Source organism: Meles meles, chromosome 7 (genome assembly GCF_922984935.1).
Source record: "Meles meles chromosome 7, mMelMel3.1 paternal haplotype, whole genome shotgun sequence".
Classification (NCBI taxonomy): domain Eukaryota; kingdom Metazoa; phylum Chordata; class Mammalia; order Carnivora; family Mustelidae; genus Meles; species Meles meles.
The window spans coordinates 46,360,148-46,378,010 of NC_060072.1; the positions used below are offsets into that span (position 1 = coordinate 46,360,148).

Here is a 17,863-nt window from a genome sequence, read left to right on the forward strand (position 1 = left end):
CTGAAGATACAGACTTTACCCTACTTTCTATGTCTTACAACCACTTACGTCATGAGCATAGGGTAACTGGAAAGTGCACTGAATTAGAAAAATCAAGACACATTCTGAGATTTGGAGGCACACGGATTAATTTCTCTGAGGGTCTGTTTTCATATCTGTAAAGCAGAATCGTAACAGGTCACAGAATTACTATGGGAATTAAACAAGAAAACATATATGCAAGTGTTTTGTAAACAGTAAAGCACTCTACAAGTGATAGGTGTTATTACTTGAGAAAAATCCTCACATTTAGGAAGTGATATTATTCCCCCTCCCCAACAAAAGTTTCTCTCATTTTTCCTGAAGTTTCTTAACGCTTGGCAATTTCAAATCTCTCTAATGGCGATTGACATTTTTTCAGGGGGACATATGGGCTGATAGGACTGCTGATTTTCTACACACTGAAATCCTTCATATGGAAGTTCAGTAGCTACCTTGCATGTTTTGATTAGAGTCCTGGGAAGCATCCCATCACAGAGAAAAGAAACAGCCACATATTTGGGGGGTTAGGCCAACAAAGGTCCAAAAAGGCCCAAAAAGGCCCCAAAGGCTAACATGGTTGAGGAAAACTATGACATCACTTGGTGCAAGGAGAGAATTCTCATCAAGTGGGAGTCTGGGCAGTGTTACCTAGAGGACTACCAATGATGAGAAAGTGTGCTGTCATGACTTTGGGGCATATGTTGGCATAATTCCCTCTCTGGAGGGAGGGCTTGAGGTTGGAGAACTCCATAATTACCAAAGGGATTCTACTGCACAAACTGCTTGGCCAATGGGACTGTCCCTCATGGACCTGGGGATGTCTCTCCTCACCACTGGGAACTTGTCAGGGCCATCCAGGTCACCCTGACAGGCTTTAGTACTTTTGAGTATCCAAGGTAAGCATCTAGAGTCTGGATAATTGCGCTCAGATCTCTTGGGTTATCTACCTATGAGTAATGTCCCATTCTCCTCCAAATCATCTTCAAAATCTGCATCCAATTGTTTCTCTGGGGTGCGGGGGTTGTACAACCTCCTGACTGGGTACCCAGATAACAGCTGTGCTCTAGAAAGATCTCTCTGATAGCAACATGCACGAGGACTGGTGGGAAAGTAAGTGACGGGGGCAGCTGCAGTCAGCAGGATGAGAAAAGACGAGAGCCTGAAAGAAGCACGGAGATGGACAGGGAGGCTTGACACAAGGTTTACTAAATAAGTGGGTCCCACAGACTGTCGTGACTTGTCAGCTGTGGCCACAGGGGGAGACAAGGAACCTACGGTGGTGACTCCATGTTCCATCCTGGGCAGATGGGGACCGGGCAAGAGCTGGGTTGAATGTTACCCGATATTCTGTAAACTAAAAACAAAATAAAACTACATGTTCACTGTGACCGCAGTTCTACAATATCAGTGTGTCCCATGTGATGAAGACTGAGAAGGTAACAAGAAAAAAAAATCAATCTTTTATGTCAGGCAATGGTGAAACAAAATACACAAAAAGCAAACTTAAAAAGCTCACTTTCTTTTCTCTAAGGATTTTTCCATAATGTCTTCACATATAAAAGCTTAATTTTATACGTTTCCTCTTTTAAAAAGGAATATTTTGCCAATCTCTTCCATACTCTTGAAAGGAATTTTTGATTTATAAGTGGCATGAGTGCAGGGATTAGAGAAGCTATGAGATCATTCTTGCTATTGTTTTTCCAGAAAAAGGCCCTTTACATATATCTCATATATGATACCTTGCCAATGTATCACACAGACTTATATCTTTGTTTGAGAATGTCTTTGATAAGCCATTAACTACAAGGAAGAAAGCGTTAGTCAAAAGATAAGCCATAGATCTTGGCCAATTCCATATCTCAGATGACTATACTGATGTCAATTATTAACATAGATGACTAGAGGGAAAAAAAAGTCAAAGGTGTGAAGAATGTTGCAGCTGCAGGTATGATACAGTTTATGGGGATTCTTTCAATAAACAGGATTAGGAAGCATGGCATTTTCATCACTGTCATTTCTATTTTATATTTGGATGAGCATTTTTTCTTTATAAGTTTTAAAGAAATGGCCAACTCACCTGTACATACCTTTGTATGTATTTGGCCTTGTAAGACCATTTTGAACAAATCATGAATAGTCAGAAGAGCATAATTATTTAGTTCATTTATAAAACTTTTAAAAATGAAAGCATTTTCAATTATTGTCCTGCTTTGGCTGTGAAATGAAACCCACGTACTTCCAAGTAATACAATTTGACGAGGTATCTGAAGCATCTGTTATGGTGAAATTTTACTGCATGGAAATTTCATTGCAGGGTAACCAGAAGATCACTGGAAATCGAATTCGTCAGATCATTACAATAATACTATTGGGATAGACTTTTAGCTATAAGAACTCTCATAGGTTGGATTCATGTTGATTTATATGAATTCTTCATAATCACAAGTCATTTTTATTGTTACTACTGTTATTTAATATTTATGGAGTGACCACAGTGTGGGATTCTACCTTTTAATCAAACATTCCATCCATATCTTTGGAAGACATGAAGCGTAAGAGTTCATATAAGCAGCATGATTGTTTATATGAGAATTTCTGCTCCTACCTTTCTGTTCTCCATCTTATTCATTGGTAAACTTAATGTAAACCAGGAAGAAAAATTATTGCTTTAAACTTACTTCTGAAAAGGTAAAAAAGTTTTCTCATCTCTGCAGTGTGGGGAGACATGAAGTCTATAGGCTCACCAAAGAACATTAATCTAGAACCCAGTCAGTTGGCTTGATCAATGGCTACATGAACCAAACCTCTGTCTCTCCAGCATCTTTGGAGAGTGTGAGACTTCAATGAGAAATATATTTTAAAATCAATCTACATGATGTTGCTCAGTTTCTTAGAGGTCATCACTGCTGTGAATTTTGTAACAGGGAGATGAGTAATGAGTAATACAAGCATCGACTTCTTCAGTTCCATTTTTCTCCACAGAAAACAAAGACTTTTTTTTTTCTTTCTTTCTTTTTTTTTTTTTTTTGGTCAAGGGCACTATTTATCTCCCAAGTACCATCGGGGTTTGAAATCTGGGGGTCATTTTTTGAATCTTCCATAGGCTTCCAGCCAATCATTCATCAAGTCCTCTCGATTTATCCTTATCTCCCACACTCTCCATTTCCACTGTCTAGTTAAGTCTCTTATCTCTTAACACCTGCATTACTGCAACAGTCTCTGAGCTGGTCCTTTTGCCTTTGATCTCTTATCTCTTCAATTAATCCTGCAGACTGCTGCCAGATTAATCTCCCTCAGACTGTGCTCTATGTCATTCCCCTGTTAGGAATCCATGGTTCTGCTACATTACCGTCCCTTCAAACCCAAACCTCCCATCTGATATTCAAAGCTCACCATCCACCTTATCTAGCCACAGTTTTCTCTTATTTCTCTGTCCCGGACAAGTTGTCCCTTTTTAGCTCCCTCCCACGGTACTCCTGGGCCATCTCCTACTTCCTGCCAGTCTGAATCTCATCAACCCTACAACACTTACCATTATGGTTCTTCCCCGAAATCTCCTCCTTTTTTTTTTTTTTAATTATTATTGCAGTAGAGTTGACATATTATATTTGTTTCAGGTATATGACATAGTGATTCAGCACTTCTACACATTACTCAGTGCTTACCACGGTAAGTTGTGGTTACCACACCACGTTATTACAATATTTCTGACTACATTCCCTATACTGTACTTGTCACTTCTGTCATTTATTTATTTAAAAAAAATTTTTTTAAGATTTTATTTATTTATTTGACAGACAGATCACAGGTAGGCAGAGAGGCAGGCAGAGAGGCAGGCAGAGAGAGAGATGGGGAAGCAGGCTTCCCGCTGAGCAGAGAGCCCGATGTGGGGCTCAATCCCAGGACCCTGAGATCATGACCTGAGCCGAAGGTAGAGGCTTAACCCACTGAGCCACCCAAGTACCCCACATCACTTATTTATTTTATAGCTGGAAATTTGTCCCTCTTAATCCCTTTCACCTATTTTACCCATTCCTGCCCCCACCAGTCCCTCCCCCACCCCCGGGCCTCTGGCAACCACCAGTTTGCCCTGAACCCTTGAATTCTTAGAGCAGAGTCCTCAGCTAAGACAATGGAAAGCTAAATTTTACAGACACCAAAATCCCTGAAGGAACCACTGGGGTCCAACTCTCAGCTCAGGAAGGGCAGGGAGAAAAAGCCAGGCCCAGAGATAAAGAGTTTGGAGCCAGGGAGATCAGTGAATGTGGGCGACAAACCAGAGGAGATGAGTTGATCCTGAGCAGATGTTTGGAACAACACTTAGGGTCTGAGGCTTTAGTTCAATAAATTCAATAAATGTTTCTTGAGTGTGTTTTCTGCAGGTGCTGCTCCTGGTGCTGGAGAGCTAACAGCAAACCAGGCAGACATGGAACATGTTTTCTAAACATGTCGATCCAACATTTATGGAGCATGTTTTCTCAAGTGTAGTCAGACAATCAAATCATTGCAATGAGGTGTTAGGTGAAGGGAAATATATGGTAGGAGGACCTGACCTAAATTTCACTTTTCTTTGAGATCCAGATCTGGATTTCAAGTTTGTTCATGTGACATTTCTACTTAGTCATTCCTTCACAAATATACACGTTCAAGCCCAAACTCATTATTTCCCACACTATTTTCCTCAAATGCTGCCCTCTACCTGTGTTTCCTTTCTTTGGGATGGGCTTCATTAAGCACACGGCTATATAAACCAGAAATGTGATCATCCCTGACACCTCTTCCGCCTTCATTCTCCATTGCCAATTCATTACCAAATACTGGTAATTTCATCTAAAGATTTCTCAAATCCATTTCCCTTTTACCATCTCCCACTGTTCCAATCCTGACACAGTTCTCCTTTCTCTCCTAGGCTGTTCCAATAACACAGATCAGATCATGCCCTTTCCTCCAGTGGATTCCCATTGCTTTCACAACGAACACCAAAATCCTTGACATGTGCCAAATGGCTTTCAGGTGTCTGACTCCTCCCTCCCCCACTGCCTCGCTAAACTATTCTATTTCTTCCACCTCACTCTTCCTGCTTCAGCCACATGGACCTTGTTTCTGTTCCCTGATGTACTAGCCCCTTGCCTCCCTCCCCCATCCATAACAAGGTAGCGCATGCATAGTTCCCTCTGTCTGAAATGTTCTTCCCTCTTGTCTTTGTTTAATCAACTTTCACCTTTGCAGTAGGGACAAGATACCCTTTTCTTACAGTTTCTTTATCAAGAAAGTGGAGACAAATTCTACCTCAGGGGTGATGAGGGAACAGACAACCGAATGCATAGGGAAACACTACAAAAGGCTGACTGGCCCATCTTTAATAATAGTGTTCTCTTTCCTTCTTCAACTTATTTACTTCTGTCCTGCATCATTACTAGTTTCTTTCTTTTTGTAAAGCTTCACAATATAGGTCTAGAGGGAAGATGTGATTCTGTCAGGCTCCTTTCCTTCATATCAGTGTATCTATTGTGTGCCCATTCTCCGCAGTGGTTTTGGGGCGGGGGGCAAGATAGCGTCACTACGCTAAAATGTGCAGATTTTGGAGCTGAAGAGACCAGAGTTCTTTTTTCTTTTTAATTTTTAAAAGATTTATTTATTTATCTGACAGAGATCCCAAGTAGGCAGAGAGGCAGGCAGAGAGAGAGAGGGGAGAAGCAGGCTCCCCACTGAGCAGAGAGTCCCATGTGGGACTCGATCCCAGGACCCCAGGACCATGACCCGAGCGGAAGGCAGAGGCTTTAATCCATTGAGCCACCCAGGCGCCCCCAGAATTCTTATTCCAGACTCATCTCTAGCCTGACTCCATTACAAGCCATATGACCTTGAGGAAGTCATTGAACCTCTTTGAGCTTTTTGCCTCCTCCTCACTAGGGAAGGGATCACCTCAGCTCCTCCCTCAGGAGGCCGCTTCAAGGATGAGGATGAGGGGAACGTTGCAGGTAAAAGTGCTTCATAAATAGGAGGGGCTGTTGCTTTTATAACCACAGAGGTTTCAATACCCTGAGTGTTTCTGATTTTGTCCTGGCTACACGACGTGCTTTACTGCTTCTTCATGTGCCTTTTTACAACTCCTCACAGACTTCACCTACTCTGGAGAGGGGGACACATTTTGCCCCCTTCACAAGGCACCTTCCCGTTAGTGCTATCCCTTTAGCTTCTCCAAAGAGCTTAAACTACTTCCCAAAGAGAAGCTTCGTTTCTCATCACAAGACTCAGAAAAGTGGTATTTGACTTCTCGTTGATAACATCTGTGTTCTCGCTTATTTACTGATCTGCTAGGATTGTCCTATACGGGACTTGATCAGGGCGCTGGAGGGTAGCCTGATGGAAGAAAGCCTCGCGCATGGCGTCTTGCATTAAGTATTCACATTTTTTTCGTATATGATTCTGAGGACTGTGCTCCGACTGGCTATAAACATTGCATGGCAAGGGCTTTATCTTTAAAACTAGTTTTTGTCTCCTGTTTAAATGGGGGGAGGGAGACAATGAAATTTTCATAACAGTTCATTGGGTGCAGGTTTGCACATGGTTCTATGAACTAACGCCCAAGACTGCAACAGCAAAACACGTGGCCTCTAGAATATCTACGTCCACCCCCATCCCAAGACCGAACTGATACGCTGGCATTTGGTGCAAAACCAAACCAAATCAAATTTTTATTTACTGGACATGCATTTTTATCGTGTAAGCTTGTCATTTGTCTTTCTGGAGACTATTTTAGTGGAAGGAATAATGTCAGTAATACTAAAACCATTTTTTTAAACCCCTTTGATCTTTTAAACTTAGCCTCTTGGTTACCTCACTCTGCTTTTTTTGTCTGCTGACACCACCTTGTCTTTTGTTACTTCCTTCTCATTCTTTATCCAGGGTCTGAAACCGAATAGGCTCCTGGGTATTAGTGGGAGAAAACTGTGGCTCGTTCTAGGCTTGCCTGACTTTTGGCTCAGCGCGGTGAGCGCCCCCTCTTCCTCCTCGTCTCCTCCTCTGACTTACTCTGTTTTAGGACTGTTATGAGCAAAACCCCACCAAAAGAGTGGGGCAAGTTATTAACATTTCAAAGCGTTCAGGGATGGAGTGGGAAGCCCTGAAGGTAACGATCACGAGATGCCGGGGCAGATCCTGTTCCAGGCAGGAGTTTTTCTTCTTCGGATTTAAAACAACGTCTTACACTCTGAAGATGAACATCAGTCGATTGGAGAATAGAGACAATACTAAAGATACATCTAATTCTCTTATTTCCTATGTACCAATCCATTTAGTTTCTGTAGTGCAAACCTGGAATGAAAACTAACATGTATTAAATGCAATGCAGGACAAACATGAATACGACGTTCTCTTTGATCATCTTGGACTTGATGACAGGGAGATGAATGAACTGTCCACAAATGAAGCAGTGATTTTTTTCCCCCCAAGACCGATTTCTTAACTACAAATACAAAGGTGTGAGGGCATGGGAGGGTTAAGGTTTGAGTTTCCATCAAATCACTGTAATCTGAACCTGGTCCTCAAATGACTATTATGCCCAAAGTTTCTTGGTGAAATACAACTCATTGTGAATTCTGATTACATTTCCTATTCCCTTCCAAAAAAACAGAAAGGAAATTAAGTTATATTTGATTACATTGCAAAAAGCCAACTGGTGTCTGGGCAGTCATTACCATGTCCGAAGGAAATGGCCATACTGCACAGGGGCAAGCTCTGGGCTACTGAGCTCTGGCACGTGGGCTCGACCTCTTGTTCTTTATGCAAGCAGCTTGCAAGCATCAGGAGAGAGTTACAAGAACACAAACGTACCTATATGTTTTCGTTACGAACAAAGCCAAATAATTTTGTTTAGGTAAAAGAAATGAAAAATACATTTCTTAAAACATGAGTCCAATTTGTTTCTTGCTCAGCAATGTTACCAATTTTAGCCTGTCAGGTTTCTTAAACTATTTTCAATGCAGCTGACTCGATATAGTGAAGCAAAGCGTACCAAAGATCTACTTGGGTTGTTATCAGCCGGCTTTGGTTTATAGACCACTTGTTAGTGTCATGGAACAACAAAAATGTTCATTTCTCAAAAGCAGTGGCCACACCAGTTCCCGGAGGATTCTGTTAAAATGAAGTTTTGGAGTAAGTAAGATTAAGACGAGGCCCACCACTCTGTGGATCTTGGAGGTGCCCGTGCTATGATCAATGCGTTCAAATAGTTCAAATATTTGATCAAATAGATCAAATAGTTCAAATAATACACAGTATATGGCCTCCTATCTTTACTGGCCCCAGTCTGTCGGTAGTATTAATAGGCAGATGTGAGCTATTTTCAATTAAACACAAACAATGCAACCCCTGACTTTTAGTGCATGGTCTAAGGACATCACGAGTTCATCCTGGAATGCATAAGGTTATGATTTCAGGTTTGAAAATGGTTCAGGAAGAGTATTTGCCCAACACCTGCAGGAATGTGGGGACACCAGTCTTCCCATTCCTCCTTTAAAAAGCACTTCACGGGGGCGCCTGGGTGGCTCAGTGGATTAAGCCGCTGCCTTCGACTCAGGTCATGATCTCAGGGTCCTGGGATCAAGCCCCGAATCAGGTGCTCTGCTCAGCGGGGAGCCTGCTTCCCCTCCACCCCCCCGCCTGCCTCTCTGCCTACTTGTGATCTCTCTCACTGTCAAATAAATAAAATCTTTAAAAAAATAAATAAAATAAAAGCGCTTCATGTTATATAATTGCACCAGTTAGAAAAACACTCAGAGAGTGCAGCCTCAGGAGTTGCCACCTGCCCCCCCACCCCCCTGTGATTCTTCTTTGCAGTTGGGGTTGAGGAGCTCCCCTTAGAAATGACGAGGCGGTGCTCACACAGGGCTGATGTGCTCACAGCTCTGGTGGAGAGCCCAGCGCCCCATAGAGTGTGAAGGTATAACACAAAGAAAATGAGCAAGTGAAGAGAAACAGAGTAACTTCCAGAGAAAGAAAGAAGAGGAACTGTGACCAGAAGGGCTGACGGACAGGCTAAGGGCTGGACTGCAGGGCAAGAAGAGCCGGGGGTCTGAGTGGAGGCCTCCTGGGTGCAGGCAGAAGGCAGGAGACAGCTGTCATCCTCTTTGTTGCTGACATCAATATGGAAGCAGCTCAAAGGGCAATGAATGGAGAGCGGATAAGGAATGTTATGTGTGTAATGACCACTCCTCTCAAAAGGAGAGCTTTCATTTTCAGATCTGCTTCAAGGAAACAGGAGAGGGACTATTCAACACTCCGGATCTGGGACAACAGTAAAACTTTAAAAGGGCTCGCTGTGCCCCACCCCCCCCACCTGCAAACCTGGTCAGGTACAATACAGTGTCTGTGTGGTTGGTGGCTCTATGATACTTTTTGCCAAATCTTAATTCTTGTATCAAAGCAGCACAAAGAATGTGAGTAGACGTGGCGTGGTAGCTCCTACTGCCAATGCTCAGCACCTCACACGGGTCTGTGCGCTCTGGGCAAAGGGACCGCGGGACAGACATCACACAGCCGCCCGATAAAATTCAGCAAGCACTGTGGGCCGAATGGTCTATCTAGATGCGATAACCATCGTAACAGAAAGTTAACCCTTGGCTTTTTCACAGGGAACACATACTTATAAGGTTTCAAACACAATTGTTTTTTGTGAATCAGAAACCATCACGCAAGAGACACCTGGTGAACAGTAAATATGGAAACGGTAAGAAACCAAATCCGAACACCTTTATCAGGGAGGCACCACCCAGTTTGAGCGAACAAAAGATTCCTGGTTTTCTCTTTCTCAGAGTTCACTTCTGTGTGTGTTCTGTTTGTGATCTTCTTTCAGCTGATAGTGGCTTTTGGTTACACACTCTTATCCTTGTATCTTCTGCCTCACAGCTGTTCAAAGTTCCCATTGGCCACTGCCATTATCTCGTTTTTCAGTGCAGCCCCTAGACCCTGTGCCCTTACACAGACGGCCCCACTTGAGAGCGTGTGGCTCCTCTGACCGCTCCTTTCCTTCAGGAAAATGCTGGTGCAACCAAGGAGGAGTGATACTCGGATGGTTTTAGGGAGCCCTTGAAAATGCGACAGACCTGTCCCAGGCCACAAAGGGGCCCTTGTGGGCTTGTTTATCTATAGGCCTGTGAAAACCTAGGAAGTCACTTTGTTTGACTGGACTAAAAAGCTTAAAATGGTCTCAAGCACAGATTTGCTTTCATTAAAAAAGAAAAAAAAGATCAAAGGAGGAAAGTATCATCTTCAATCTCACATTCCTCCTTCTCTTGAATCACCTCAGTAAAAGGCATTAAGCAAACCATATGTAATTATTAACTGATGGATTCTTTCTTCTTCTTCTTTTTTTTCTTTAAGAGAGAGAGGGGGAAGGGCAGAGGGAGAAAGAGAGAATCCTAAGCAGACTCCCTTCTGAGGGTGGAGCCTGACATGGGGCTTGATCTCACAACCTTTAGATCATGACCTGAGCAGAAATTAAGAGTCCGACGCTCAACTGACTGAGTCACCCAGGTGCCCCAATTATTGGACTCTTTTTAATACTTTCAGCTACAGTCTGCAATATTTATTTGGCTTTTTTATGCATTTATCTCCCTCAGCAGTCTAGACCAGAAACCAGTATTTTGCTTGACAGGTGTAAGTAAGATAAAAGCAGAGATTACACACGCATACATTGGAAATCATGCAATAGATTGTAAACACTGATATATTCTGACGAGAGGAAGATTTACTAGCCAACTGCTTGTGGCATAACCTTGACAAATAATCCCTATAAACAATTGCTTATGCCCCAAGCTCTAAAACATCCAGCTGGTAAGAAAGTTCTTTTTGTGAGAAATAACTGACTTTTATTTATTCAGATATTCTAAATCAATGGAGAGTGGAAACTCCTGACAGAAAACTTGTGTATTCGGAATAAGGAACAATAACACCGCTGCTGTGTTATGTCTGTGGGTGTGTCTGTGTGCGAATCTGAGGTATGTGTGAGTCTATCTGGGGATTGTTGGTATGTTTGTATGTCTGTGTGGGGATGGAGAAGTTATACAGGAAGGCTTTAAGACATACCATTAGCTCACAGTTTATGGATATGAGGACCCCTGATGTCCATATGGAACTTTAAAAATTAAATCTTAATTGGACCCAGAAAACATTTTACTACAAGGCAGCTCAGCTCATCTAAAACAGAATAAACTGAAGATGCCAAGATGTCTAGATTGTGATACCCCTTTTTCTAGATAAAAAGAGAAAGCATTCTCTCTGATTTGAACTCCAGAATGAAAATATTCTGGGTGAAGGCAGGTCGAGATCCCGAACATTCTGTCCATGATACCAGTATATCTAAGAGCTTGTCACTGCAGGTGCCGTGCCGCGCCCGAGAGTCTGACCTGAGTCAGTGTCCAAACTCCAACACTCGTCCCTCCTGCACATAATGTTCAGTGAGGCTCGAAGCATTGTTGCTCTAATGAAAAGTCTCCTTCACAACTTATTTAGGTATGGTCCCCAACCGAGGCACTGATTAAAGTGTCCTCTTGGACATTTCAGTGCCCCTTCCCACACTGATCCTGAGAACATTCAAGAGCGATACTTACAGGGACTGAAGGCTTCGCAAATTCTGCAGAGCTTCCGTCGGTACCTGTCTCAGGTGATTATTCTGCAGCATACTGCCCATGAAAACAAATGAAGAAAAACGTTAAAGAAGGCTCACGATAACGAATAATAATTGGCCGTAGCCGTGCCAGGCACTGTTCTAGGCGTCGGGGAAACAGCAGAGCATAAGACCAAGTCTTGGCCCTTGGGGAGCTTACGTTTCTGAGTGGAGTGAACGATAAGTAAAAATTGATGGATGAGTCTATAACATCAGACAAGTGATAGGCACCATGAACAAAGAACAAAACATGGATTTGGGATGGATGGCTACAAGGGGTGAGATTTTTATTTTAAAGGTGGTCAGGGAAGATCTTTCTTAGGAGGTGATACTTAAGTGGAAACTAGAATGGAGTCATGGAGCAAATCCTGTGGACATCTGGGAAGAATTTCTGAGAAGAGGGAGGAGTAAGTGCAAAGGTCCAGAGGCCAGAGCTTGTTTGACTCGTTCAAGGAGCAGCCAAGGATCATGGGAGAGGAGTGAGTGAGAGCAAGAGGTTGAGAGAAACTGAGGCCATCTCACGGAGGACTTGCAGGCCACAATGAGGCTTTATTTATTCTTTTTTATTAAGATTTTATTTATTTATTTGATAGAGAGAGAGATCACAAGTAGGCAGAGAGGCAGGCAGAGAGAGAGGGAAGAAGCAGGCTCCCTGCTGAGCCGAGAGCCCGATGTGGGGCTCGATCCCAGGACCCTGAGATCATGACCTGAGCCGAAGGGAGAGGCTTTAACCTACTGAGCCACCTTGGCGCCCCAATGAAGCTTTATTTTAAGTGCAGTGAGAAACTCCTATTGGAGGGTTTATGTAGGGAAATGATATGCTCTAATTTGTGTTTTTATCTTTTTAAAAAATTTGAGTGTAGTTGATATACAATGTAACATTAGTTTCAGGGTACAACTTACTGATGTACAAGTTTCTATATTATGCTATGTTCATCACAAGTGTAGCAACCATCTGTTTCCATACATCATAATTACAGTATCATTGACTGTATTCCTTATGCTCTGCTTTTTATTCCTGTGACTTAATCACCCCATAACTGGAAGCCTATCTCCTAGCTCCCTTCACTGATTTTGCTAACGATCTCCCCCACCACCTCCCTCTGGCAACCATCAGTTTGTCTTCTGTATTGATAGATCTGATTCTTTTTTTTTTATTTTTATTATTTTTATCTATTTGTCAGAGAGAGAGAGAGAGAGAGAGTGAGAGAGCACAGGCAGACAGAGTGGCAGGCAGAGGCAGAGGGAGAAGCAGGCTCCCCTCTGAGCAAGGAGCCCTATGTGGGACTTGATCCCGGGATGCCGGGAACATGACCTGAGCTGAAGGCAGCCGCTTAACCAACTGAGCCACCCAGGCGTCTCCTGATTCTGCTTTTTGTTTGTGTGTTCATTTTTTCAGATTCCACTTATGAGTGGAATCATGTGGCATTTGTCTTAGTCTGATTTATTTCACTTAGCATAATACTAAGTCCGTCCATGTGGTCTCAAATGGCATGATCTCATCTTTTTTATGGCTGCATAATATTCATACACATATGCATGCATACAGACACATTTTCCTTATCCATTCATCTATGGATGGACACTTGGATTGCTTTCATATCTTGCTATTGTAAATAATGCTGCAATAAAGACAGGGATGCATATATCTTTTCAAATTAGTGTTTTTGTTTTCTTTGGGTAAATACCCAATAGTGGGATTACTGGAACGTATGGTATTTCTATTTTTAATTTTTTGAGGAACCTCCATACTGTTTTTCCCAGAGGCTGTTCTGATTGACATTCCCACCAACAGTGTACAAGGGATCTCCTTTCCCACACCTTCACCAACACTAGTTTTAATGTATTCTTTTAAATGATCCTTCTGATGACTATATAAATTAGACAAAATGGAAATATGGCTACAGTAGGAAGCTATTAAAGATCTTCTCTCTTCTTGTGTGTGTGGTCATATTTTAATGGCAATTAAATTCTTTTTGTGAAGTACTGCGCTTTTGCTCGCCTGGATTCAACAGTTCTCAGAACATGAGGACTACAGAACAGTAACACCTGGTAACAATGAAATAAAAATATATCACTGTTAGTAGGGAAATAGCAAGGGAAAAAATTCCCATTAGATTCTTTGTACTTTGCTAGCTTATTCATAAATGTTTATAACACCGTAATTTCGCAGCCATTCCACCTGTATTTCATGGTCTATGTAAGCCAGAAGCAGAAGACTATTTTAGGAATGTAGATATTCTACAGAAATATTTCTGCTGAGGAGGTTGCCCGCTTTACATTTGGATCTCTGAAAAAAAAGTGCCTATTTCTCTCCTGTCCACCACAGAAGTTTCTTATCATGAGATGACTCGCTGGGATCCAACCCCACGTATGTCTGACTCTGAACTTGGTGTCCACTCCACTGACTGCAAGCAGTCTCTTGAGACATATTGGCTGAATGTCCAGATTCTTGGTTGGATAGTGTACGGGATGATTACGGTATGGGTAAGAGTATGGGTTCTCGAATCGGTCTGCCTTTTCCCTGCCACCAGCGTGTGGCCTCGGGGAAATCATCCAATTTCTCCACATCTCAGTGACCAATAATAATACCCACCTGAGGGCTTACCGAGATGATCTGATGAGTGAACGTATTCGGAACAATCCGTGCTGTATGGTAAGCATTCCACCAAGGTCAGCCCTTTTTTGTATGAACTGATAGACTCCTTGTCAAAACTAACAATGTAATGAGATCATATTGGATGTGACATTTTAATTAACCACAAAATGAGCAAAAAAAAAAAAAATCTGTGCCGTGGTTCTCAGTCTTTGGGGTTTATCAGAATCCACTGGGAGACTTATTAAAACCCAGATTGCTGGGCCCACCCTCAAAGTTTCTGGTTCAGTACATCTGGGTAGGAGCCAGAGCTTCCAGGTGATTCTGGTGCTGAAGGGCAAGATGCCACATACTGAGAATTACCTTAAGCTAGACCAAGTGATTTCTGGTAGAATATTTTCACCTGAACTTGGGGCTACATTGAGCTTGGAGATAAGGCCCAAGTTTTACATCTTTTAATTTTTTAATTTAAAACCATTTAATCTCTTTGACCTTTGGTCACTTATCTGTATGATGGGAATATAATAAGATCATCTGACTGATAAGGTGTTTGAGGATTAAAATATGAAATGTGAGTTTGTATACAAATGAGACACGAAAAATACTTAAAGGTCATAAAATTTATACTTTTCTTATCATGTCTGAGATTCTGTTTAATAAAGAACAGAATTATGTTATTTGTAGTGGCTCAGCGGGTTAAAGCCTCTGCCTTCGGCTCAGGTCATGATCCCAGGGTGCTGGGATCGAGCCCCGCATCGGGCTCTCTGCTTGGCTGGGAGTCTGCTTCCTCCTCTCTCTCCCTCTGCCTGCCTCTCTGCCTACTTGTAATCTCTATCTGTCAAATAAATAAAAATATTTAAAAAAAAATACATCTTTTAATTTAAAACCATTTAATCTCTTTGACCTTTGGTCACTTATCTGTATGATGGGAATATAATAAGATCATCTGACTGATAAGGTGTTTGAGGATTAAAATATGAAATGTGAGTTTGTATACAAATGAGACACGAAAAATACTTAAAGGTCATAAAATTTATACTTTTCTTATCATGTCTGAGATTCTGTTTAATAAAGAACAGAATTATGTTATTTGTAGTCCAGTAGTTTGCCAGAAGAATTTCATTATTGAACTTGAACTCAACTAACATTTCATAAATCAGGAGTGTCACATGTATTGCTTCTTTATGAACAAAGTCAAGTTTTAGGAAGACCTCACACTTCACATACCTGTCAGGGAATTGGGAAAACTGTAGCTTGAATTCCATATTTTATAATTTACCCGAATATTAAAATTTCACATTTCTAGATTATTTTACACTTTTCCAAGTAGTTTTTCCAAGCAGTTTTAATATATACAACATATATATTATATATAGTTTTAATATATTATATAAGTTTAACTCCACAGAAATGTTTTCTAAGTCACTCACTAATTGAGTGACACATTTAAATGATGGTAAGACACAGATAATGGACTTAATTGATGTCTAAATGTTGTAGGTAATACATTCCTGTATAAAGTGTTTATTGAATAGTCTTTCCATGCTTTGTTAACCAAACAGTGAAACTATTAAAATGTGGACTTCCCCAAAAATTGGAAAACTGGAGTAGAGGATAAGAGATATTCAGATGGTTTTCCTTCATTAAGTAGTTGCAAATTGTCTCCGAAAGTTTTATACATCTTTATACATCTTTATACAAGTTTTAAAACATCTCTGAAGTTTTATACATTCAGAAAACAGAACTTAAGTGAGTTTTGCTGATGATAATTTTTAAACTACTCCTGAACTACCTCTCGGCAATTTAATTTTTGGATTACTTCTACCAGTAAGATACCAAAAATATAATTAAAAAAAATCACTTAAGTCCTGATCTCTTCCTAAAATAACTTCTGTTTAATTACTTTTAAATGACAAAACTAGAGCAAGTTATCTCCATTATATCCTTATAAGTCTCCAGTGAGTTAATTAGAAAATTCTGTTTTTGTTTAAGATATCCTAGTGGGAGACAAAACAATTAAAGGGTTTATAGCACTATGGAGTGCAATTAAAACAGAAAGCATTCACAACACGGCTGCTGATTTCTTTTGTAAATATTCCTTTACTCAGTGCATTGAATATAAGCAGAAAGCACCATAAACTGGATATGGGTTTAGGCAATTTTAGCTTCATCTTTATCATTCGCATATGGGCAAGAAAAGAAAACACTCCCTCTAGAGACAAAGGGTGGTTGCATATTTTCTTAATTTCTTTCCCTGATCTTAAAATATTAAAAAATTAAAAATATTTAAAAATTAAAAATTTATTTTAAAACATATTTTAAAAATCTAAATATATTTAAAGTATTAAAAATTTAAAATATTCACTATTTCCTACAGCATCCCGAGCTTCTTAATAATACAATATTTGGTTATCTTTTTTGCCAACAGGACTAATTGAGAACAGGTATAGCACAGCAGAGGGAGATGAAACCATATGTTACAAGGGGACTTCATCACAGCTGATGGCTTGATCCTTCGGTATTCCTTCTGCCTAACTGTTCTGTGTTTAGAGATCAAGTAGCCGCTGAGACTCTGTTTAAGTCTACATGGGAATGAGAGAATTTGGGCTCCTGTACTTTTCCCCAGTTAGTTTTACCCATTACCTCCACATGGCTTTGGTTCTTGTGCTGGCGGGTAGGATGAGAAGCTGTTCCTTGACTGAATGGGTTACACAAGAAAATGAACTTAGGCTGAAGAAAGCCTGGTTCAGAATTCCACTGGACTAGGTATTTTGCAATGCAGAACCAATAACTTACTATTATTTTTTTTTATGAGGCCAGTCTACAGGGGTAATCTTAAATATTAGTGAACTTCCAGAGTTCACAGTAGCAAGATGTCAGATGTAACGGAGTCCTAGCCAATGAGGGCTGTTGCTGTCTTAATTTTCTCCGTGGACTGGATTACTCTTCTGTCTCTTTTTTTGGTCAAATGCCCTCTTTACCCTCTCTATGCTGGTCAGGGACCCAGATGGATATAACTTTTATATTACCTTTCTTACCATGCTATACTGTAATCAGTTATTTCTTTCTTCCAACAACTTTTGGACTTTGTAAAACATTTGGAAGAGTTGCCACGAACATAGAAACAGGGTTGTCTTGTTTTGCCTTTTACCTCTAGCACTGTGGTCTCAACACTACTGGACCTAATTCTCCCTTTAATCCCAATATTTTATAATGCCTTATCTCTTTTATTTAGATAACATTCATAAAAATATAGCCTGTTTACACACATCATTTAGAAGGAAAAAAATCAATATAAAATACTGCCCTAACTATATTACGAAGGACAAATGAAAGAAATGTATAATAAAGGGATACACGTGTTGTTACACACATGATGTTCAGATAGGAGACACCTTTATGAATGAGTCAGACGTTTGCCTCTCCTTTTAATGAATAGGGTTGGGCGTGAGAGAAACCCCATGATCAGAAGCTATTTTGGACAAGAACAGGGAAATGAGATTAGAGGTCTAGATGCATACCATTAGAAGAACTAGAGTTAAGATAGATAACAGACTGTGCTTATATGGGACAGAAGG

The 17,863-nt window shown here is 40.9% G+C and overlaps 1 protein-coding gene across 4 annotated transcripts in view; it reads right to left on the bottom strand.

Annotated features, from left to right (window-relative positions):
• The window catches only part of LGR5 (leucine rich repeat containing G protein-coupled receptor 5), a 137,894-nt gene that overhangs the window by 42,400 nt on the left and 77,631 nt on the right, over positions 1–17,863 (bottom strand). For all 4 annotated transcript variants that reach the window (XR_006819738.1, XM_046013452.1, XM_046013450.1 and 1 more), the window contains exon 4: positions 11,634–11,705. Coding sequence is in view for 3 of the 4 variants with exons in the window: in XM_046013452.1 (XP_045869408.1) it covers positions 11,634–11,705 (72 nt within the window). In the remaining variant the exon portion in view is untranslated. The remainder of the gene's footprint in view (positions 1–11,633; positions 11,706–17,863) is intronic.